At 41.8% G+C, this 22,009-nt stretch overlaps 1 protein-coding gene across 2 annotated transcripts in view; it reads right to left on the bottom strand.

The window, feature by feature from the left end:
* Nucleotides 1-1,085: 1,085 nt before the first annotated feature.
* LOC118808980 (short/branched chain specific acyl-CoA dehydrogenase, mitochondrial-like) overlaps nucleotides 1,086-22,009 on the bottom strand; it is a 38,130-nt gene continuing 17,206 nt past the window's right edge. Inside the window, exons 2-11 of one of the 2 annotated variants that reach the window (XM_036571861.1) lie at nucleotides 12,869-13,025; nucleotides 11,057-11,157; nucleotides 9,902-10,108; nucleotides 7,009-7,179; nucleotides 5,772-5,897; nucleotides 5,598-5,690; nucleotides 3,668-3,757; nucleotides 3,440-3,577; nucleotides 2,588-2,687; nucleotides 1,086-1,893 (exon numbers count right to left, since the gene is read on the bottom strand). In XM_036571861.1, the coding sequence (XP_036427754.1) occupies nucleotides 1,817-1,893; nucleotides 2,588-2,687; nucleotides 3,440-3,577; nucleotides 3,668-3,757; nucleotides 5,598-5,690; nucleotides 5,772-5,897; nucleotides 7,009-7,179; nucleotides 9,902-10,108; nucleotides 11,057-11,157; nucleotides 12,869-13,025 (1,260 nt within the window). In that variant the 3' untranslated portion in view covers nucleotides 1,086-1,816. The remainder of the gene's footprint in view (nucleotides 1,894-2,587; nucleotides 2,688-3,439; nucleotides 3,578-3,667; nucleotides 3,758-5,597; nucleotides 5,691-5,771; nucleotides 5,898-7,008; nucleotides 7,180-9,901; nucleotides 10,109-11,056; nucleotides 11,158-12,868; nucleotides 13,026-22,009) is intronic. The other variant, XM_036571862.1, reaches the window with a different exon arrangement.

Here is a 22,009-nt window from a genome sequence, read left to right on the forward strand (position 1 = left end):
TTACAATAGTTTTGAGATAAGATTTTGTTCTCAAAGGTTGCAGGTTGTTGTGGGGCAAAATATTACCCAAATTCATCTTTTATTTTTAGATTTACCACAATTTTTCCATCGTCAACATTACACATAAAAACCTGCATAGGTTTACTGGAGGTTTTGAAAGGTAAATAAAACCTTATTTTTTATATTTGTGTTGTAGACATTCTATATTTGTGTTGTAGACATTGTGTCCCCTGGTTCCTATCGCCACCACTGTAAAAACATCTGAGTCTGTAAGTTTCTCTAGAATGGAGCATTTCACACCAAACCATTCTGATTGACTTTGTTCACATTTCAATGACTGAATTGTGCAAAAAATTTGGAAAAATCAGCGTAATTCTCCTTTAACAATAGCGAGCAGTCTGCAGCTTGCACTATGCTAACTGGTGAGGTATAATCTTACCTGTTAGCTTCATTAGCATCTGAGCTTCAGTGCAAAAGTAAAGCAAATCTGAAGCATGCAAAACATGACCTTGGTTGAATTATTCTTAAAATGCAGATTGTGCGACAACAGAAATACTCAAACGTTTCTCTAGCTAGTAAAATGGCATGAGGTTCTTTTCATACATCCACTGTGCATGAATGATGAAATTGAAAGACTTTAACAGAATGGCTGGCCATGGAGATCGCAATCAAATAGCAATGGGCCTATTGGCTTCAGTGGGATCAGATTATTTACCCTCAATCTGAAACTGGAGTGCAATTAAACTAACAAAAATAATAAATGAACTGACAGGCCAACAGAAGCTATTATGATGGACTGTTCTTCCAGATCAGGTCTGTGGATAATTGTCTAAAATAGCCTAAGGTCTATGTCTGCCACCTAGTGCTCAAACGTTGCAAACACAAATTCACATCATAGAAATTATATCAAAAAAAGATGGCAAGTATTTCCAGGAATCTTATTCATGCACGGCTCACCAAGGACATCCAAACTCTCAGCAATATGGTGACAATTCAGGGATATTGGATCAGATCTGGCTGATTTTAAAAGACTTACAAGGAACTTCATTGACTGAATTTACTGTAAAACATCATTCAATCCACTATTTAATACTATTTATTTTATTTATTGAACTTGTTATCAGTTTCATCATCACAGTTATGAATTTGTTCTCAGATCAGTACAAAAACACTAGACAAACCGTATTATTTCTGTCTTACAAAGTGGAAAATAATCTCTGATCTAGCACAATCACTGGTTGTGAAACTGATTGGAGTAATTTACAAATGATCAACTCAATCTGGAGAAACATCAACAGTTTAGTTAGTTCATTGTAACGTATATGCTTTAGATTTGTCTACAGTGAGTGAGATCTGACTGAACCTGATATAAGCCCTCCACCTTCCATGCAGCTCCATGGTGCATTTACTAGGATTAGGCCAGATTATTAGTGTCTATCAGTCTTTTTCAATTATTTAAAGATGAGATAGAGAGCATTTAACAGAACAGATAACAGATGAAAAGTTAATTCATTCATTCAGGTCATTAGAAGCTGTCTGTAGTAGAGTGTTCCTCCAGATACGGTCTCAGACTAGTGAGAATTTGTCTAAAGCAGTTGCTTATGGTCTGCTTCTGCCACCTAGTGGCCAAAGCTGGCTAGGACAAGTTCTCCACCCAAGGAGTTGGATAATGGAAGATATTGCTTGTGATTGTCTTAAAGACACCAATAGTTCAGTTTTAGACACAAGTCCAAGAGTTTAGGAAAGGCCTCAATGTGCAGCTAATGATTTCCATACAGACGATTAACAGGAGAAAGGCAGCAGCACGAAAAGATGTTTATGAATCGTACTCCTGATCTATGAACTTGGCCATGGTGCTCAGCTGAATGTTTGTTGTTCCCTCATAGATGGAGCCTGTTGGAAACCACAGCATTTAATATATTAGTATATAGTTGTATTTGAGTACCAGTCCAGTGCAGTCAGAGAGATATCATCTTAGATATGGGTGGTATAGTGTAGTGGGTAACACCTCTGCCTATTATGATATATACTGGGGTTCAATCCCCTGCCTAGGCAAGCACCCTACACTATACCAACAAGAGTCCATGAGCAAGACTCCTAACACTGCCTTCACCTACCTGTGTAAAATGATCAAATTGTAAGTTGCTCTGGATAAGAGCGTCTGCCAAACGCCATAAATGTAAATCAGATTTAATCTAACCATGCCAAATGACCACGCTTTCACATATCAAAGAATACTTGGACCTGGTCACAGCTCCTCAAGCAAAGCTTTTAGAGTAGGCTAATGTAAGTAGATCTGTATTATGCATTTTTACTTTCTTTGGCTGTGACAAAAATGGCTCCATATTCACTCACTAGTACTGTGCTGTAAGGAAGAACCGTTTAGTTTTCTAAAATGCAGGAATAAATTAATTTGGACACTTTCTCATTATAAACCAGAGTAAGTTAATCACAGAAACAGGATCCTGTGCTGCTGCAAGTTGATTTCTGTTTATCTCCTGAGCACTTCGGTCATATTTTACACATTGAAGCTGCCTCTGTTTACACTTTGTACACCACATGTTTATAATTACTGGTTCTCACTCACCTATTTTGCAGTCTCTGTAGTATTTCTCGATGGGGTAGTCCTTTGTGAAGCCTACTCCCCCCATCCACTCAATGCATTTAGACGTGGTTAATGTTGCAACCTGAAGAGAGTCGATTAATGCATTAATACATGCAGCAAAACATCTTTACATTTGTTTACATGTACAGTAAATTGAGCAGTGATCTATTACTAAGTTGAAGAGAACAGCCATGAAATATAAACCCAAGCTTGTTTTTTTGGTAGGAACACACTCATGCTGATGAAGGGCTTGATTTGTTCCCTGTCCCTGTCCTGGGGATCTGTTCTCTGCACAGTTTTTGTGTTTTTCCTTCTCTAACACACCTAATTTAACTTATCAGCTACTGGCTTGTGTCGGAAAAATACAAATTTTATTACAAAACAAAAGACTGCAAAATAGCTCCTATTATTCAGGCCTCGGTTTGGTAAAAATAAGCACCAAAAATCACAAATCTTAGAATTTAAATGCAACTTCAGAAAAAAAAGTCATTTGAGCATGGGTGTGTGTGTAGCATAGGCTCTGCCCCTGTCCCATTAGGGCTGGGCAATATCGTGATAAATTATGCCACAAAATGCTTTTCTGAGTATATTGTGATATTGTCAGTACACAGACCGACTGCGTGTTTGATTACAAAAAGACCATAATTAGTCCTGTTTAAGTGTCGCACAATATGTGATGTGACATTGAATAAAAATAAGTATATTAGTTTATGACAGTATTTTTTTTTATGTGGCATTGCTGGAATTTTTTCTATGTTTGAAAAATAAAATATTGTCAAACTGTTTTGACATATTGTGATGTTATTATATAAGCCAGTTGGGATGATCACTGACCTCTGCTGCAAAGTACTTGGCCATGGAAGCCTCTTTAACGAAGGGTCGCCCCACCTCCTTCAGCCGGGCAGCGTTATAGGTCAGCAGTCTGGCTGCCTCCAGCTGAGTGGCCACATGGGCAATCTGATACTGCAATCCCTGACAATAAAACAGCAGATACAGCACAAATGTTACTAGGCTGTTATTGTAATATTAATTTGGAGAGACTTTCTTCTAAATCAGTGTTACCTGGAAGTCAAAGATGCGTTTACCGAACTGCATTCTCTGCCTGGTGTAGGGAACAGCATGATCAAAACAGCCCTGAGCCAAACCCAGCATCTAAAAATATACAGAGAAATTAAATAAAATGATGGTGGTTTTCCTCAAAACACAACTTTAAGGAGAATTCCACCAATTTTTTAACATTTCTAAATAATTAAATAGTCAAGATATACACTAAGTCATTCAGTCATTCAAATGCTCTGTTGAAAAGAAATGGTCTATGATAGGAACCAGATGTCCAAAGAATTGAATGGCCCTAAAAAGCTCTCTCACAGTAAGTTATTACATAAGATGGCATGAATATGTTGCCTGATGCCTGAAACATTGTTTTATGATAGCTTTGGGTTTTGGCATAAAATGTATTTTTTAACCCATTCATGGTGGAGCGGTATAGGCAGGGTGTTGAGTTGCAAAATAGTACCAAAAGAAGGCTTATTTTTTCAGATTTTTCACTAATTTTCACTTTTCGCCACCTCTTCATGGATGGCAGCTCACCACTTGAAGCTCAATCCTAGCAAAACTGAGCTGCTATTCATCCCTGCAACTACAGGTCCTCATCATGATCTCACCACCTCATTCAAGAACTCTTTGGTTGTTCTGTTTGAAGATGCAAGAAGTCTTGGTGTGATTCTGGATGACCAGTTATCGTTCTCAGCTCATATTGTCCTGTACAACATCCAAAGCATTCGAACCTTCCTCACTCGAGAGGCCACCCAGGTGCTCATTCAGTCTCTTTGCCATCTTATAGCTTGACTACTGCAACTAACTCTTGGCTGGTCTTCCTATGTGGCCATCAAGCCTCTGCAACTTATCCAGAATGTAGCAGCACAGCTCGTCTTCAGTCTTCCTGTGTTCAATCACGTCACTCCACTGCTGCGCTCCCTTCACTGGCTTCCTGTAGCTGCATAAGACTGGACCAAAAGCCCTTTGAGATTCGAGTACAGCTCGGCTTGACCCGCCATCCTTCAAGACACACGGAAGACAAGCATCAAGACTTTTCTCTGTCCTGGAGTCCACGTGGCGGAACGAACTCCCACTGGCTGGCTGAACAGCAGAGTCTCTCGCGGTCTTCAAACGCAGACTGAAGACCATCTCTTTATACAGCACTTAAATGAGCACTGAGTTTAGTATTCATTGTAATGTATTGTGCTGCACTTATTGAAATGTACTGCACTGCTCTGTGTTTAATTCTGTTCCTTTTTCTCTCTGTATCAACATGGGCTTTTGTTTCTAGCAGTATCTGAGCTCAGGACTGGCTTTCTCTCACTTAGCTATTTGTAACTAGCAAAGATACTTTCTCTGCGTAGACAACAACATTTTTGCAAGTCACCCTGAATAAGACCGTCTGCTAAATGCCATAAATGTAAAGGTAAATTTTACCATCATCAACATTCCGTATAAAGCTCAGAAGACACGTGTAGATTCACAGGTGGTTTTGGATGGTAAATAAAATGGCTATATTTGTATTTTAGACAGTGTGACTCCTGGTTCCTATCACCACCACTGTAAAGGAAGTTGGGCCAGTAAGTTTCTCTACAGTTAACCATTTCACGTCAAACCACTCTGAATGAGTGCATACATCTGAATGATGGAATTATGCAGAAATTTTGAAAAATCAGTGGAATTGCCCTTCAAGGGTTCCTACTGGACAGTCCTCAATTTGGGCTTAAACGACCCAGCTTTTCTTAGTTCTTTACTCGCGCCTTACTCCCCTGATAAATCAAGAACAGTATAATCTTAAATAAAACCAAAATTCATCAACCATACAATTGCATGTTGAAGTGCAAAGTCTGTATATGCTGACGTTTGTTTGACTGAATGGAAGTGCATGTCATAATTAAATTACAATCATACAACAATTAAATTAGGATCACAAAATCATTTCTGAGCGCTGTACCTGTGCTGCAATGCCAATTCTGCCCTCGTTCAGCACACTAATGGCATATTGGTAGCCATGCCCAATTTTACCCAAGATATTCTTCCCATGTACCTGTTAGAATTAAAGATGATGTCTTAGTTTAAATATTGAACTCCAATAGTGGTAATTTGCTTACAGTGTGCATGTCTGTACCTTGACATTGTCAAAGTTAACTTCACAGGTGGAAGAGGCTCTCAGGCCCAGCTTGTTCTCCTTCTTTCCAACCTCAAGCCCCTCCGTGTCCCGGTCCACGATGAAACATGTGATGCCCCTGTAGCCCTGTCAATCAAACACAATCCAGTGAGTATCAGAGCTATCACACAGAAATAGTAGCAGTAATAATAATAATAATTCTATTTACATGCACATTTAGAGATATATACAAATAGATTTAGAGGGAAAAAACACAGACTATTGGGCAAAAAATTAGCCACCTAAGAACTTTGTATTATTTAAAACCATTTATCTTAAGCGAGTTTCTTTTTAAAACGTAGTTGACGGTTTGTGAGCTGGTTAGAAGAGCATGGGTTTGGTTCCTGACTTCTCGCTGCACTCCAGCCTTTGCATGGATTTGTTCATTTCCATCAGCAGCAACTGATTTAATTTAATAATAACTACGAATAATACTTGGCTCTCAGGAGGAAAAATTTCAAAAAGGTTAAACAAACATTTTAACATACATAAAATCACTACATATTGTATTAATTATTTGTGTTTACTCTAATATTAGTGTTTTTCTGGGCCAATAAACACTTCTTGCCCAGATAAATGGCTTTTTAAACACAATTTTATCAGGAGCCTCAAACTTGCATAGCTCTTTAGAATCTCATATAAGCAGTAAATATGGCACTGAAAGGTTAAGTACACAAATAATTGATCAATTAATTCTTAACTACAATAAGGTAACTGGATATGAGTGACGGTTTCTTATTTTATGTGTAAATGAATGTAAATGAGTTTCATTCCAAAATACTGTATCACCCTTTGTTACAATTTTGGATACAGCAAGTTTTTGAAACAACTGACTTATAATCATCATCATCATCATCATCATCATCATCATCATCGTCGTTAACCGCTTAGTCCAGCTAGGGTCACGGTTGACTTATAATGGAAATCACAATTTTATTTCTTATAGTATCGATATTTCTTATGTGTGTAAAGCTCACTCCCAACAACGTATATCATGGAAAAAAACCCCAGAAATTCTTGAAAGTGATCTATAATGCATTTTGGAACAAAATCCTTCCAATGTTATTGTGTTCTACATTATTCATACATAATAGTAATAATAATAATAATAGTAATAATAATAATAATAGTAATAATAATAATAATAAATAATAATAATAAAAGACACTGTGCAGCACACTGTGAGTTTGTGACTCACTGCAGAGGGATCTACGTTGGCCATAACCATGAAGACTCCTGCATGCTCTGCGCTACTGATCCACATCTTTGAGCCATTGATAATGAAATAATCTTTATACTTCTCTGCTTTGGTCTTCAGAGAGAAGGCATCACTCCCTGACCCCGCCTCCGACAGGCAAAAACTACCAATCTGCAGAGTGGGACACAAAAAGAAAAGGAAAGGAAATAAGTAAAACTGAAAGTCTAAATGTTCAGTGTACTGATATATAATTGAAACTGTGCTGTCTGCTGACTCAATTTCTTCATTATTGTAATGACAGTTTGAATTCTTTTTTTCTTTTGTGGTGGGAACATTATATACATATAGGCAGTCAGAGATGGCAAAGAGCTCCTTGTCGGCATGGCCCCCTGCAACAGAAACTGGCTCTTGGAACATGGAACGTAACCTCAATGTGGGGAGGGAGCCAGAGCTTGTGCGGGAGATTGAGAGGTACCAACTAGATACAGTTGGGCTCACCTCTACTCACAGTGTCGGCTCAGGAACCAAATTCCTTGACAGGGGTTGGTCCCTGTCCTACTCAGGAGTTGCACAGGGTGAGAGACGCCGGGCAGGTGTGGGGATACTCACAAGTCCCCGGCTGGCTGCTGTGCAGTTGGAGTTTGTCCCGGTGGACGAGAGAGTCGCCTCAATGCGAATTAAAATCACAGGGAGAAAAACACTGACTGTTGTGTGAGAGTATTCGGCCTTCATTGCGCAAGTGGGTGGGCTTCTGGAAAGGGCGCTACCTATGCACTCCACAGTCTTGCTGGAAGACTTCAATGCTCATGTTGGCAATGACTGGGAAACCTGGATGGGGGGTGATCGGAAAGAATGGCCCACCCGATCTAAACCTGAATGATGAATTGTTATTGGACTTCTGTGCTAATCATGGATTGTTCATAACAAAACACCAAGTTCAGACACAAGAATGTTCATAAGTGTACTTGGTACCAAAGCTCCTTGGGTCAAAGGTCAATGATCTACTTTGTTGTCATTTCATTTGCCTTGGGACCGCATGTTCTGGACACTCAGGTGAAGAGAGATGCTGAGCTGTCAACCGATCACCATCTGGTGGTGAGTTGGATCAGAAGGCAGGGAAGACTGGCGGTCAGACCTGGTAGACCCAAGTAAATAGTTTGGAATGATTTTAACTTCCGTCTCCCGGAGAACTTTTCTCATGTTCCTGGAAGAGGTTTGGGGTACATGGAGTCCAAATTGACCCTTTTCAAAACCTCCACTGTGGAAGCTGCCAGGCATAGCTGTGGCCAAAAGCTTGTTGGTGCCTGTCAGGGTGACAACCTAAAAACCCCCTCATGGACAACAGCGGTGAAGGAGGCCGTCAAGCTGAAGAAGGAGGCCTTTAGGAACTGGCTGGCCCAGAGGACTCCCAACTCATCAGATAGGTACTGACAGGCAAAAAAGACAGCAGCAGTGGTGGTGACTGAAATAAAATCCAGAACATGGAGTTTAGAAAGGGCCCTGAAAAAAGACTTTTGGTTGGCTTCAAGGAAAGGACTTCAAATGAGGATACTGTCAGTCAGTGGAAGGCACTCTTTGAGGAATTTCTAAACCCGAGGGACATGCCTCCCTCACAGGAGTCAGGGCCAGAGGCTTCTGGGGTGTTGGACTCCATTTCCCTGGTGGAGATCACTGAGGTAGCTGGCAAGCTCTACGGTGGCAAGGCACTGGGGGTGGATACGATCTGCCCAGAAATGCTTAAGGCTTTGGATGTTGTGGGGCTGTCATAGCTGAAACACCTCTGCAATATCACGTGGGCCTGGGGAACAGTACCCTTGGACTGGTAGACCGGGGTGGTGGTCCCTATTTTTAAGAAAGGAGACCATATAGTGTGTGCCAGTTGCTAGGGTATCACACTGCTCAGACACCCTGGGAAAGTTTATGCCAAGGTGCTGGATAGGAGACTCCGAACAATAATCACACCTCGGACTGAGGAGCAGCAATGCAGATTCCATCCCAGCTGTGGAACAATAGGAAGAGGGATCGTGAGATTGGCCATAGGCTGGGACAGGCGGCACCAGTAATGCGGTTGCTGTACCGGACTGTGGTGGTGAAGAGGGAGCTGAGCCATAGGGCAAAGCTCTCTGTCTACCGGTCAGTCTACATCCCAAACCTCACTTATGGTCATGAGCTTTGGGTAATGAGATTGCGGATACAAGTGGCAGAAATGAGGGTAACTAGCTACACTCTATTTGATAGGGTGAGGAGCTCAAAGTAGGGCCAGTACTCGTCCACATTGAGAGGAGCCAGTTGAGGTGGTTCAGGCATCTGATTAAGATGCATCTTGGCCGCCTCTTGATGGAGGTTTACCAGGCACGGCCTACTGAGACGAGACCCCGAGGTTGTCCTAGAACCCGCTGGAGGGCTCAGGGTCCCCCAGAATGAGCTGGCGGAAGTTGCGGGGGGACAAGGTCGTCTGGGATTCTCTGCTTTCCTTACTGCTACCACAACCCTAGCTGGACCAAGCGGTTTAAGATGGCGATGATAAAGACATTAAATTCAGTTTTACATATATGTGTTTATCCTTGCACAAAAGAGATAATATGAGCTTTCCATATGAGTTTTCAAACATAACTGTTGTTATGTTTCAATTATATGCTATTTGTAGTTATTAAAAAATATTTTAGTGCATTTCAGCACTTTAGGAAGTTGGCCTGGGATGTTTGGGGAATTTATTAATTTTAGCCAATTCTTCTTGTCATAAGCACATAAAGCACATAAGCACATCTTCTTGCTTTATTTCTAAAAGTTGGGTATGGCCAAAACTTATCATCAAATTAGAACTTAGAATTTGTAGCTCACTAGTAGGATGAACTGTGCAGTGCAGGCGTGGGGGGTCTAGGTTATGTCTCACCAAGTCTGTGGTGAAACGTGGCAGGTACTTCTCCTTCTGCTCCTCCGTGCCCAGGCTGGACATCAGCCTGTTGATCAGTAAGTTCTGGAGGTCGCACACCAAGGCCACTGACGGGTCCACCTTTGACAGCTCCTCAGTCACCAGCACAGAGGAGAAGAAGGAGGAGCCAGTGCCTCCATATTCTGTACTTACTTCAATGCCCATCAACTGCAACAGACACAGTAGCAGACATCTTAAAGGATGCATCACCTAACTGTGGTCATACACCACCACCCACAGCACTGTTGTCTGGAGCAAAAAGTGAATTTTCACAGCATTTCAGGAATGGACAAAAAGTTAAAAAGCTTTAATAACATCACACTTTACAGAAGTGTTAACACAAAAATCTGTTCAGTCACATGACTACTAATCACAAATCTTGTATTCTCTCATATAACAAAGTATAATCAATAGGAAATAGTACACTAGAGAAAACAAAAATAAATATGCAGATATGAATAAAGTTTGAAATTAATAATCAGTACCCTAAACTACTTTCTAGTATCACTTTAAAGGGCGCATATCCTACATTTTTACCCATTTTGTTTTTTGATTCCATGTATGTTTGGTTCCATGTTTGGTTCTATGTCACAGAAAAACTACAGGTAATAAAATATATAATTTATATTAACATAATTTATAATGACCATTTTCTAACCTCTCTTGGTCCCTTAGAATTATTTAGGTTTTTTCCGTTACTGTGTTATTAAGACTGATTTATGTTACTGAGCTCTGTTCTGACTGGCTGCCCTGTACTGTGCCTCGTTCAACAAGCAGTCTGGACTGAAACACTCCTTATAACTTCAGCATTAATGGGTGGAGCTAAGCTGATGTAGGCTGGATAGGCAGATGCGTGTTGGTCTTCATGACATCACAAAAATAATAAATTAAAAATGGGCTGTTTTTGCAGCTTCATATATGGACTGTGTAGACAGGGGAGTGAACAGTGTGTTTTAAAACTTTAATAAGGGTTAGTTTACTGTACCAAATTCTCTTGTTTGGGAAAAGTGAGGACACCAGTTTTCTATGATATGGGCCCTTTAAATTAAAGTCAGCTTTGCAGCTAGTGCACAGTGTAGTGCAATTTTTGATTGTATGACAAAGAGAGGTACAGACCCCCTGCTCAAAGAGAGATCTGATCACTTCTTCATCCATGGAAGCATTTTGATCCATCTTGGATACGAACGGAGCGACGCACTCCTGAGCATATTTCCTCACTGTGGAAAGAAACAGTGATGGTTACTAGGAGTGGGAAAAACTGCAGGCCCCACAGTATGATATCATTACAATACTTGAGTCAGGATACAGTTATCCTGAAATTTTTAAAGATTTGTTATCTGCTGAGTATGTAATATATTTACATTTACTATTTATAACTGCAAATTCAAAAGAAAGATAAATTTATACTTTGTTCTTCTCACTTTCTTACTGAAGCACAACAGAACTGTGAAGTAAACAATTCTTTGCAGATGCTTTTATTTGCTAAATAGATCAATCAAAGTTAAAAAAAGGCTGATTATAACATATTACAATTATACTATAACATATTATAACATATTTTAGGGGAAGTCGAGGGCTGGAGGTTAGGGAACCAGCCTTGTGACTGGAGGATCAACTGTTTCATCCCCTGAGCAGACAGTATGTGACTGAAGTGCCCTTGAGCACCTAACCCTCAAGTGTTCCCCGACGCTGTGGGCAGGGCTGCCCACCGCTCCGGGCAAGTGTGCTCACTGCCCCCTAGTGTGTATGTGGGTGTTTCACTGCACAGGTGGGTTAAATGTGGAGGTGAAATTTCCCTGTTGTGGGACTAATAAGGGTCACTTAACTTAAACTGTAATATTCAATTTATGGTATACTAGTAGGTGAATGTAGCTATCCACTGCGCTATCCAGCTGTCCCTAATTGAAATGTCCCTAAAATGAAAATTCCTGGTTGAAACCAAAATTCACTCATCAGGCACAAAACTGAAGAACAAAAGAAGATATATTTTTGTAATTATTTGTGCTTTTTTAAGAAACACACTAAACATACAAACTACAAGATAATAAAGAAATTTTTTTTTTTGACAAAACTGAATTGACAAATAAATAAAATTATTACAGTATGTAGGCTTCAGAATGTACCTGTGAAATGTCCAGCATTCTCAACAACAGAGAACAGTTGGTCATTTAAGGCAATGAATTCCATTTTTTTAGTTATTGTTTGCACTTTAACTTCCATACTTGTGAACTATGAAAATAACAAATGCTGGTATCCTATTAGCCTAACAGTGAGGTTAATACTAGAGATTGGAATTAGATAAGATCTAAATCAGTGGACTTTTGCTCCAATCAGAAACAATTTTATTTTGTGTATTATTGTATGAAAGTTTTTTATGATTTCAAGTGTAATATTGCACCAAAAACGCTTTGCAATGTGGGCTGTGATTCGGACCCCTTCATCAGATGAATCTGATGATTGTGAGCTCATTGAAAGAGAATTCAAAGGGAACTCAGTCTAAACTTGGTGAAGGAGTGTCTTCTAAAGATGTGAGTGAATTATCTACCATTATCATCACATCTTCCTCAGTATAATGTTGATTTTGCATTTAAGACAAATATTTGAGCTGGACCTTCTTTTTCTCTGTGTGATAATATGTGAAGATGCATGACTTGGTCTGAAAAACTCCTGACCCGAAGGCTGTGACCTTAAAATAAATGTTTCAGGCTTTGCAGGGTGACTCGCAGCAGTGCACGCTCACCATATTTTAGTCTGTTTTTATTCTCCTGACTCAGTAATGCTAATTCTCTCAATTTTAACAAGCAATCTTACACAGTGCAGCTTTAAATAATAAATGTCCATCCTTAACTTGACTCATTATTTCCCAAAGTAGCAATACTTGGTCTACCGTACCCACTTCTGTGTATAGTCCAAGTAAGTCAAACTCACCCGTCTCCCTCATCATGGCCTCCTCCTCTGTGAAGGTCTGGAGTGGAGGGAACCCAGCGCCTGCGCGAGCCGTCTGCTCCCCGCCTACCATGTGTGATGACATGGGCCGCAGAGCAGCCTGGCACGAAGCCCATGGCCGGGACAACCTCCCGCCAACCTATAGACATTACACACTTCACACTTTTATACATGCTGTCATTACACACATATACAGTACTGTGCAAAAGCCAAGTAATCAAACACATTCACTCTCTCTCAAAGATGAGAGTTTTAAGTGCAGTTTTGGTGTCTACCAGGTCTTCCAGGTGGTTGTTAGGAGTCCTTTTTGGCATCAGATTCAGTTGCCCCTCAAATTCCCATTCACTTCTGCGAGCAAAAATCAATGCCAAGCAACACTGGAACTACGGAAAGCCAAAAGGTTCAAAAACAGATTTTACGAGCGTCCTTAACGTGCCTCTGGCTACCTCCTCATCTGGTTGCGACATCTGTGCCCCGCTCTACCAGAAACCATGGTAACGTTAGGCTTATTTTCACGCTAATAACTTATGAATGGACTATGGTAGCAAGTAAAGACTGTATTTTATTCATAACAGTACGGCCACAGAGAGCGATGCATACCTTTTCTTTTCGCAGTTTGGGTGATTCAATATTCCCCTCTTTTCATGTTAATACAGAAAAACTGAGACCACATTTCCAATCGGAATACAATGCATGCATTCCTAGACCTATCTTTGTTTTCCTTCTAATCGTTTTAGTGCATTTAATTACATATTTTATTATTCCACTTAACAATAGATGTTGTCTTAGAAAAAAGTTTGTAGATTGTGTTGTTCACTTTGAGCTATGGGGAGAATTGCACACCACTTACATTTTGAAATAGAACCTTTAATTAACTGGTACCCGACAAACGTACCTGCCAGTAATTATTCTAACAAGAGTGAACATATTTTACGCTCTCAGAAATCAAGGTACTAAACTGTCAGTGGGGCAATACCCCTCATGTCACTGGGATGGAACCCTCAAGGGTACATTTCAGTACCTTTAGTCAGGAAACAGTACCATAATCCAAGCCATAAAGTTGTATGGAGTCCACACACCCCGTCTTGTCTCCAGGCTTTTTATTTCATTGTTCTGTTTTAAAACCTTTGGTTATGAAAATGTACAAATACATACTTTTCACCTGGAAAAACTTATTTAAGGTTCAAAAATTGGACCTTAAGACCACTGTTGTACCTTTAAGGGAACGTTTACAATCCCATTTCCAAAAAAGTTGGGATGCTGTGCAGAATGTAAATAAAAACAGAATGCAATGATATGCAAATCATGTAAACCATATTTTTAAAGGAAAAATACTACAAAAACAACATATCAGATGTTGAAACTGAGAAATTTGATAGTTTCTTTTCAAAAATATATGCCCATTTTGTATTTGATGCCAACAACATTTTCCAAAAAAGTTGGGACGGGGGCCTGTTTACCACTGTGTTTTATCACTTCTTCTTTAACAACACTCTGTAAGCGTTTGGGAACTGAGGAGACACTGCTGTGGTTTTAAAGTGAAATGTTTTCCTGTTCTTACTTAACACAGGATTTCAGCTGCTCATCAGTTCAGCTGCTCATCAGTTGTCAAATTTTCATTTCATAATGCACCCAATGTTTTCAGTGGTGACAGGTCTGGACTGCAGGCAGGTCAGTTTAGCACCCGGACTCTTTTAATACGGAGCAATGCTGCTGTAATACATGCTGAATGTGGTTTGTGGTTCTTTCTGAAAAAAGCAAGACCTTCCCTGAAAAAGACGTCGTCTGGATGGCAGCATATGTTGCCAAAACATGTACATATCGTTCAGCATTAATGGTGCCTTCACAGATGTGCACGTCACCCATGCCATGTGCACTAATGCTCCCCTATACCATCATGAATACTGGCTTTTGAACTGTGCACTGATAACAAGCTGAGTGGTCTTCAGCCCAGAGGACACAGTGTCCATGATTTCCAAAAAGAATTTTAAATTTTGATTCATCGGACCACAGGACACTTTTCCACTTCTCCTCAGTCCATTTTAAATGAGGTGGTAGTATTGCTGGATCCTGTTTATATTTGGTTGCTTCTTTGTGTTTTAGAGTTTTAACTTGTGTTTGTGGATGCAGTAATGAATGACAGTGGTTTTCAGAAGTGTTTCTGAGCCCATGCAGTGATTTTCACTACAGAATCATGTCTGTTTTTTATGCAGTGCTGCCTGAGGGCCCAAAGATCACAGCCAGCAAATACTGGTTTTTGTCCCTTTCATACAGAGATTTCTCCAGAGTCTTTTAATGATATTATGAACCGTAGATGATGAAAAGCAAAAGTTCTTTGCTATTTTATGTTGAGAAATGTTATTCTTGAATTGTTGTACTATTTGATGGTGCAGTCTTTCACAGAGTGGTGAACCCCTCCTCATCTTTACTTCTGAAAGACTCCGCCTCTCTGAGATGCTCTTTTATACCCAATGATGTTATTCAAAATGGGCATATATTTTTTAAAAAACAATAAAATTTATTAGTTTTGACATTTGATATGTTGTCTTTGTACTATTTTCAACGAAATATAGGGTTTAAATGATTTGCATATCATTGTGTTTTGTTTTTATTTACATTTTGCACAGCGTCCCAACTTTTTTGGATATGGGGTTGCACATTGTTTGTACCTTGATGAATGGACAATGTGCCCGCGCAGTACCTTTATTAACAGTGTATACTGATATATACTTTATATGATATATACATACATCAAACTGAGAAATTTGAGTACTGGGCTAAAATCCAGCTCTCTTTAGCAGATTTCTTAATCAGATTTCTAGACAATATGCTGTTTACATGGCCATTTGAATAATCAGATAACTGGAGATTATGATAGGATTAATGATTGCATGTAAAACTGTGAGCCAGTTTGTGTGAGCCAAAACATATACCAATGACAAAACTGGCAGCAGGACTGGAGATTCACCTGCATGGGTGGCACAAGTACAGACTTCCAGAATAGACTTCCAGCACAGCACTATGTAAGAGCTGAGTGAGCATACAGGATTCAATGATGTAAGGCTGTAACTGCGAAAGCCTTTTAAGTTTACTTTTAATTTAGTCTGGTTTCAACAGGTTTTCAGACAAATTCGCTTTGTGTCATCACTGTTGTTTTTTTTTTCCTTTGAGATTTGTTGTTTTACTCATTTTATTATTATGGTATATGTGTTATGTAATATAACGTCAATAAAGCATGTTCCTGAAGTCCTGTAAAATATGTTTCAAAACTGCAAATATGCTTGTAGATATCGGATACTAAAAAGCTGTACTGAGTTGTTTACTTTGTTAACAAACAACTGAAGTTTTACTGCAGGATGTCCAGTCTTATCTGCAAAGTGCCGGAGTGGCTGTAGGTTCTCATTCCAACACAGCAGGAGCTCACACGATCAACTGTTTAACCACTGAGACCAGCTGATTTTATGAGGAGAGTCCGGTGGGCTACGGTTTGTTTGGAATGAAAACCTACAGCCACACCAGCACTTTGTGGATAAATTTGAATACCCGTGTTTTATAGCTGTGCTAAACGTCACAGCAGTTTGAGAAATTGGGCTGCATATTGACCAGTGCACCTGCACTCCACTTTCACATCCTACTCTCTGTGCTTCTTTTAGCAATTTGTTTTTTCTCTTCCTTACAAGTCTCTTTTTTCTTGGAATGCTAAATTCTGAAGGAATTACTTTTACATTTACATTTTACATTTAAATATTTATATGAAATTGAGTTTACGTGTTAAAGAGAGAGAGACAGAAAGAGAGAACGAGAAAGACAGAAAGAGAGAGAGAGACAGAAAGAGAGAGAAAGAGAGAAAGACAGAAAGACAGGGAGAGAGAGAGAGAGAGAGAGAGAGAGAGAGAGAGAGAGAGAGAGACTTTTAACCCCCTTTTATTGAAGCATTAATAATTAAAGGATGTTACATCCTAATAGTTATATTAATAATAATGAGGATCCCCAAAGAAAAACCACCCATCCACAAAGATTCACCAATGAAATGATATCACACCCAGATCACTGACAGATACAACACTTTCACCAGCACACCACTTTTCCTCAAACCAGGAAATGTTCTGAGTACTTTGATAAAAAACAAATTCAACTCTAATGCGCGACTCTACCAGAGCTCGGAACAGTTTCAGAACATCCACCTCCTGCCCTTCAGACACCAACCTGAAGGACTTCCACACTGATAATTTAGCCTGTCCCACTAAAAAATTAGTCAAGGTACATTTAGAACGCTGAGCTTTAGAGTATTTACAGCCAAACATAAACAGAGTCCGGGTGAACAGAAACCCCAGCCCTCTGAGCGCCCTGTCCAGGAGCTCCAACAGAAACACCAGACCTCTGAACGCCCTGTCCAGGAGCTCCAACAGAAACACCAGACCTCTGAACGCCCTGTCCAGGAGCTCCAACAGAAACACCAGACCTCTGAGCGCCCTGTCCAGGAGCTCGAACAGAGGAATCAGTCTTTGACAGTCGGAAAATGCATGAAAAACAGTATCAAGATTATTACAGAAAATGCAAAGTGCTTGAACAGCACAGTGAAGGATCCTCCACTGGAGGTCTCCTGAACGTTTGGGCAAGGGGCTTTTGTACAGGAGAGAAAATGACAGAGAAGAGAGAGAGAGAGAGAGAGAGAGAGAGAGAGAGAGAGAGAGAGACAGAAAGAGAGAGAAAGAGAAAGACAGAGAGAGAAAAAAGACAGAAAGAGAGACAGACAGAAAGAGAGAGAGACAGAAAGAGAGAGTGAGACAGAAAGAGAGAGTGAGACAGAAAGAAAGAGAGAGAGAGAGAGAGAAAGACAGAAAGAGAGAGAAAGACTTTTTTTTGACTTTTAACAACACTTTATTGTAACCACATGAGGTTTCATTCTCATAACAGGCTTGTACTTTCAACAGCCTCCCAGGTAAAATCTCATCAACTGTGTACGAGTGAGGAATAAAATTATTCGAAAATAAAACACCAACTCCACCACTAACAGTGGAGTTATGACTTAAAATGACCAGCCCGTTCCCACTCTTTAGCCCAATCTACAGCGTTATCACCATCACTGTGTGTCTCCTGGAGAAAGAACACATCAGCGCGCTTCTGTTTCGCCAGCTCATAAAACATCGCCCTCTTCCCACCGTCTCTCGCCCCATTTATATTCAGAGTAGCGATCTTAATGTCACTCATTAAAATAATAAAAGGGCATAAAACTGTGATGCGAGGGCCGGTCCGAAACAGGGACCAAACACACTAAACATCCTCATCAGGACCCGCTTTACGTAGTTTAGTCAGTATCTTTTTTAGTCTAAAAATTTCCAGTGCAGTAAAAGACCCCTCCCTCCTGAAGTGCTTAACATCGTGTATGAACTGCTGGCGGTCCGTAAAGTGCTTTTCCACCTGCACACCTCTGTACCCTTTAGTCTCTCTTCAGCAGTGTAGCGTACAGGTAGCCTCTCCTCCTGAGAGCACGCTGACCAGCCAGAGTCAGAGAGAGAACCCTCACTATCAGTGTCGGCCTCAGCACCACTAAGCTCCTTTTTCGCCTGCTTATTCCCCCTCCCCCTCCCTCGCTTCTTCCTTTTAGCAGGAACTTTAAAAACAGGCTCATCCACCATGTCTACATCAGCCACAGCTTCCAGCACCACCACTTCAGCACAGACAGCTTCACTACAGCCACTCACCTCAGCGGTCTGCCCCTCAGAGATAGCAGTGCCCCCCTCCATACTGCCCGGTTCCTTCACAGCCGGTTCCAGCACAGTAGGAGCAGATGAGGGAGACCCCTTCAAGGCCCGTTCAGCCGCCGCAGTTTCCTCAGCAGCAGACTCCGACACAGTCGGTTCACCCCCCTCAGGCTCCAGGTTAGCCAGTGGGTCCGCCGCAGCCGAGCCCGCAGAAGCCGCACCCCGTGCCTGCGAGTCAGGCTCTCATACACGCTGCTCGGAGACGCCATACTCCCGGCGAATACACCGGCAGCAGACTCTCCACACGCAGCCACAGCTCACACACGCACTCGCACACTCACTCACATACTCACACACACTAACACACTGACACAAACAACCTCAGAAACACAACGAAACTCACAAACTATCAGAAAGAAAAAAGTTTTGGCACAACGCCAACCACTCGCACTCACGCTCACTACGCTCCGCTCACACCCGCGCATGCGCAGAGAGAGAGAGAAAGACAGAGAAGAGAGAGAGAGAGAGAGAGAGACAGAAAGAGAGAGAGAATGAGAGAGACAGAGACACTTTTACTTTGCTTTTAATGTCAACAGTGTGCAAGATTACACCTCACATTCAGAACAAATCCCACTCAGCCCCACTCATCCACCCCGCCACCTGTACCCCCACCCGTTACACTTCACACAAGACAACGCATCACATACACATTGTGAGTTCCCCATTCTCTACACAACACAGTGCTTCATCAACACACCATGTTTCCTGAAACGTCAACAAATCATTCATCGCCTTGTAGTAAGCGAAGTCCACTTTCACGCGTGCTCTGATAAAACTCTTTAGCATCACGTCGGGGTCTGTAAGCCCTTGTCCTCTCAGTTTATTCCTCCTGGTGAGCCATACGGCCAGTTTAGCTTGACTGAACACAAAGTTTAAAAGGCAGCATTTGGTCCGCTGTGAACGAGTGTATTTTGGGCCCAATATGAACAGGCCGTAAGTGAAAGTCGTGTCAAGATTCATACACAGTCTGTGTAAAGAACCAAACAAGACGTTCAGCCGTGAGCAGTGTACAAACAGATGATCCACAGACTCAGGTTTGGAGCAGAAGGGACAGTTCCTATCCACTCCCTGAACAAACAAACAAACAGGTCTCCTGACCTCTTGGGGACCGGGAGTTTATACAGCACCCTCCATCTGAATCCAGCCATGCTCTGACCTCTTAGCAGACCTTGCCAACAGTGTTCTTTTACCTCTGCCAAGGCCCTCAGGTTCCTCACCTTCACACACACTGTGTACAGCGCCTTTCCATCTGCGTCTTTGAATGTCCATAGACTCGGAGAGGAGAAGGTCAGCAAGGTGCCCCTGTTCTCCTGCCAACCTCCATCGGCAGCGGTCACTCTCAGTGAGGGGAAATCTGGAGCAGCATCCCTTTGTGGCAGGTCTAGGAGCTCCTGCACCTGCTGGGACAGAGCTTGCCGCACTTCACTCAAGAACTGTCCAAGCAGTCTGTGTGTGTTGATACCCGTTTGCTGAGCCAAAAGCTGTGCTGTTTTCCAATCTGTGCCATCTGAGTTACGCAAATGGCCTATTTTACAGATGCCGGCATTCAGGAAACTCCTCATCAGTGCGGTGGAGCGTACAGAGCGAAGAGGAATCAGCTGGTTGTGGAAAATCGGCTCTTCCCATACCCATGCTGTCGGTTCTATGCCCTCCTCACGCGTAGCCTGCAGCAACTTCCATGCTTTCAGTACTGCTGCGTAGAAGTCCTCCAAGCCTGAGAGATCCAGCTCATCAGCATTGAGGAGGAAGAGGTGACGGTCAAGTCCCATGCTTCCAGCTTTCCTGAGCAGTGTGTGCGCAGTTTCCTTCCAGCACAGGTCCGAGTGGTAGAGCAGCCGCTGTGCAGCCTTGAGCCTAAAGGCTGCCACTCTGCTCTCCAGATCGATGAGGCCTTGCCCTCCCTCATGGGTAGGCAAGTACAGAACTGCTGCCTTTAGCCAGTGCTGACCCGACCAGAAAAAGGCCACCAGCCTCCTCTGGATCTCAGCTAACAGGCCAGCAGGTGCGTTGAGCACGGCCAGTCTGTGCCACAGGGTGGATGCCGCCAAGTTGTTGATTATTAGCACCCATCCTCTGTAAGACACCTGTGACAGCAGCCACTTCCATCTCGCTAGCCTCTCCGATATTTGCGACAAGGCACAGCCCCAGTTCTTCCTCACCACTTCTGCAGAGCCTAGATGAATTCCGAGCACTTTGAGGCCTGTTTTGCTCCACTGCAAACCGCCCGGCAGCTGTGGGGGCTCTGTGCTACTCCAGGGTCCACAAAGCAGGGCTCCACTTTTACCCCAGTTCACCTTGGCTGACGAGGTGGCGCTGTATGTGAGTAGACAGTCCTCCAGCTCTTGAACATCCTCTCTGTTACTCACAAACACAGATACGTCAACTGCATAAGCTGATACGGAGATGTTTGTTATCCCCTGGATGCCTACCCCCTTCACTTTTTTCCGTATTAAAGCCAGCAAAGGCTCAATGGCAAGGGAAAAGAGTTGGCCCGACATTGCACATCCTTGTCGAACCCCTCTCCCCAGCATGATTGGTCTGGCCAGTCCTCCTCCAACTTTCACTAGGCACAAGGCATCTGTGTACAGCAGTTTGACATAATTAATAAATTTCTCTCCAAAACCAAATGTCAATAAAGTATTAAAAAGATAAGCGTGGTCAACACGATCAAAGGCTTTTTCCTGGTCCAAAGAGATCAGGCCAAAGTCAACTGGCAGGCTGTTTGACAATGCCATCATGTCTCTTATTAAAAAAATATTGTCCAGTATTGAGCGACCAGGAATGCAATAGGCTTGGTCTCTGTGTATGATAGTGTCCAGCACACCTTTCAGCCTATTGGCCAAAGTTTTTGAGAGAATTTTATAATCAGTGCATAGCAGTGCCAAGGGACGCCAATTTTTCAAGTCACACAAGTCCCCTTTTTTGGGTAGGAGAGTTAGCACTGCTCTCCTGCAGCTAAGTGGCAATACACCATGTTTTATACACTCGTTCAAAACTAAAAGTAAATCCTGACCAATATAGTCCCAAAATACCTTATAAAATTCTACTGGCAGACCGTCTATTCCTGGGGCACGGCCTAATGACATCTGAAAAGCAGCATTTTTCAGCTCCTCTAATGTCAAAGGAAGGTCCAACATGTCCTTATCATTCAGAGCCAATTTGGGCAAATCTGCCAGTAGAGTGTCCACACAGTCATTATCACACTTATCCGCTTTGTACAATTCAGAATAAAATTCTACTGTCCTCTCCTGTATTTCTCTGATATCAGAGGACAGGCAACCATCCGACATGTACAAGGCATATATTTGTTTCCTCTCATTATGCTGTTTTTCGAGGTTAAAGAAGAATGAACTAGGGG

The sequence above is a fragment of the Colossoma macropomum genome, unplaced genomic scaffold, assembly GCF_904425465.1.
Source record: "Colossoma macropomum unplaced genomic scaffold, Colossoma_macropomum, whole genome shotgun sequence".
NCBI lineage: Eukaryota > Metazoa > Chordata > Actinopteri > Characiformes > Serrasalmidae > Colossoma > Colossoma macropomum.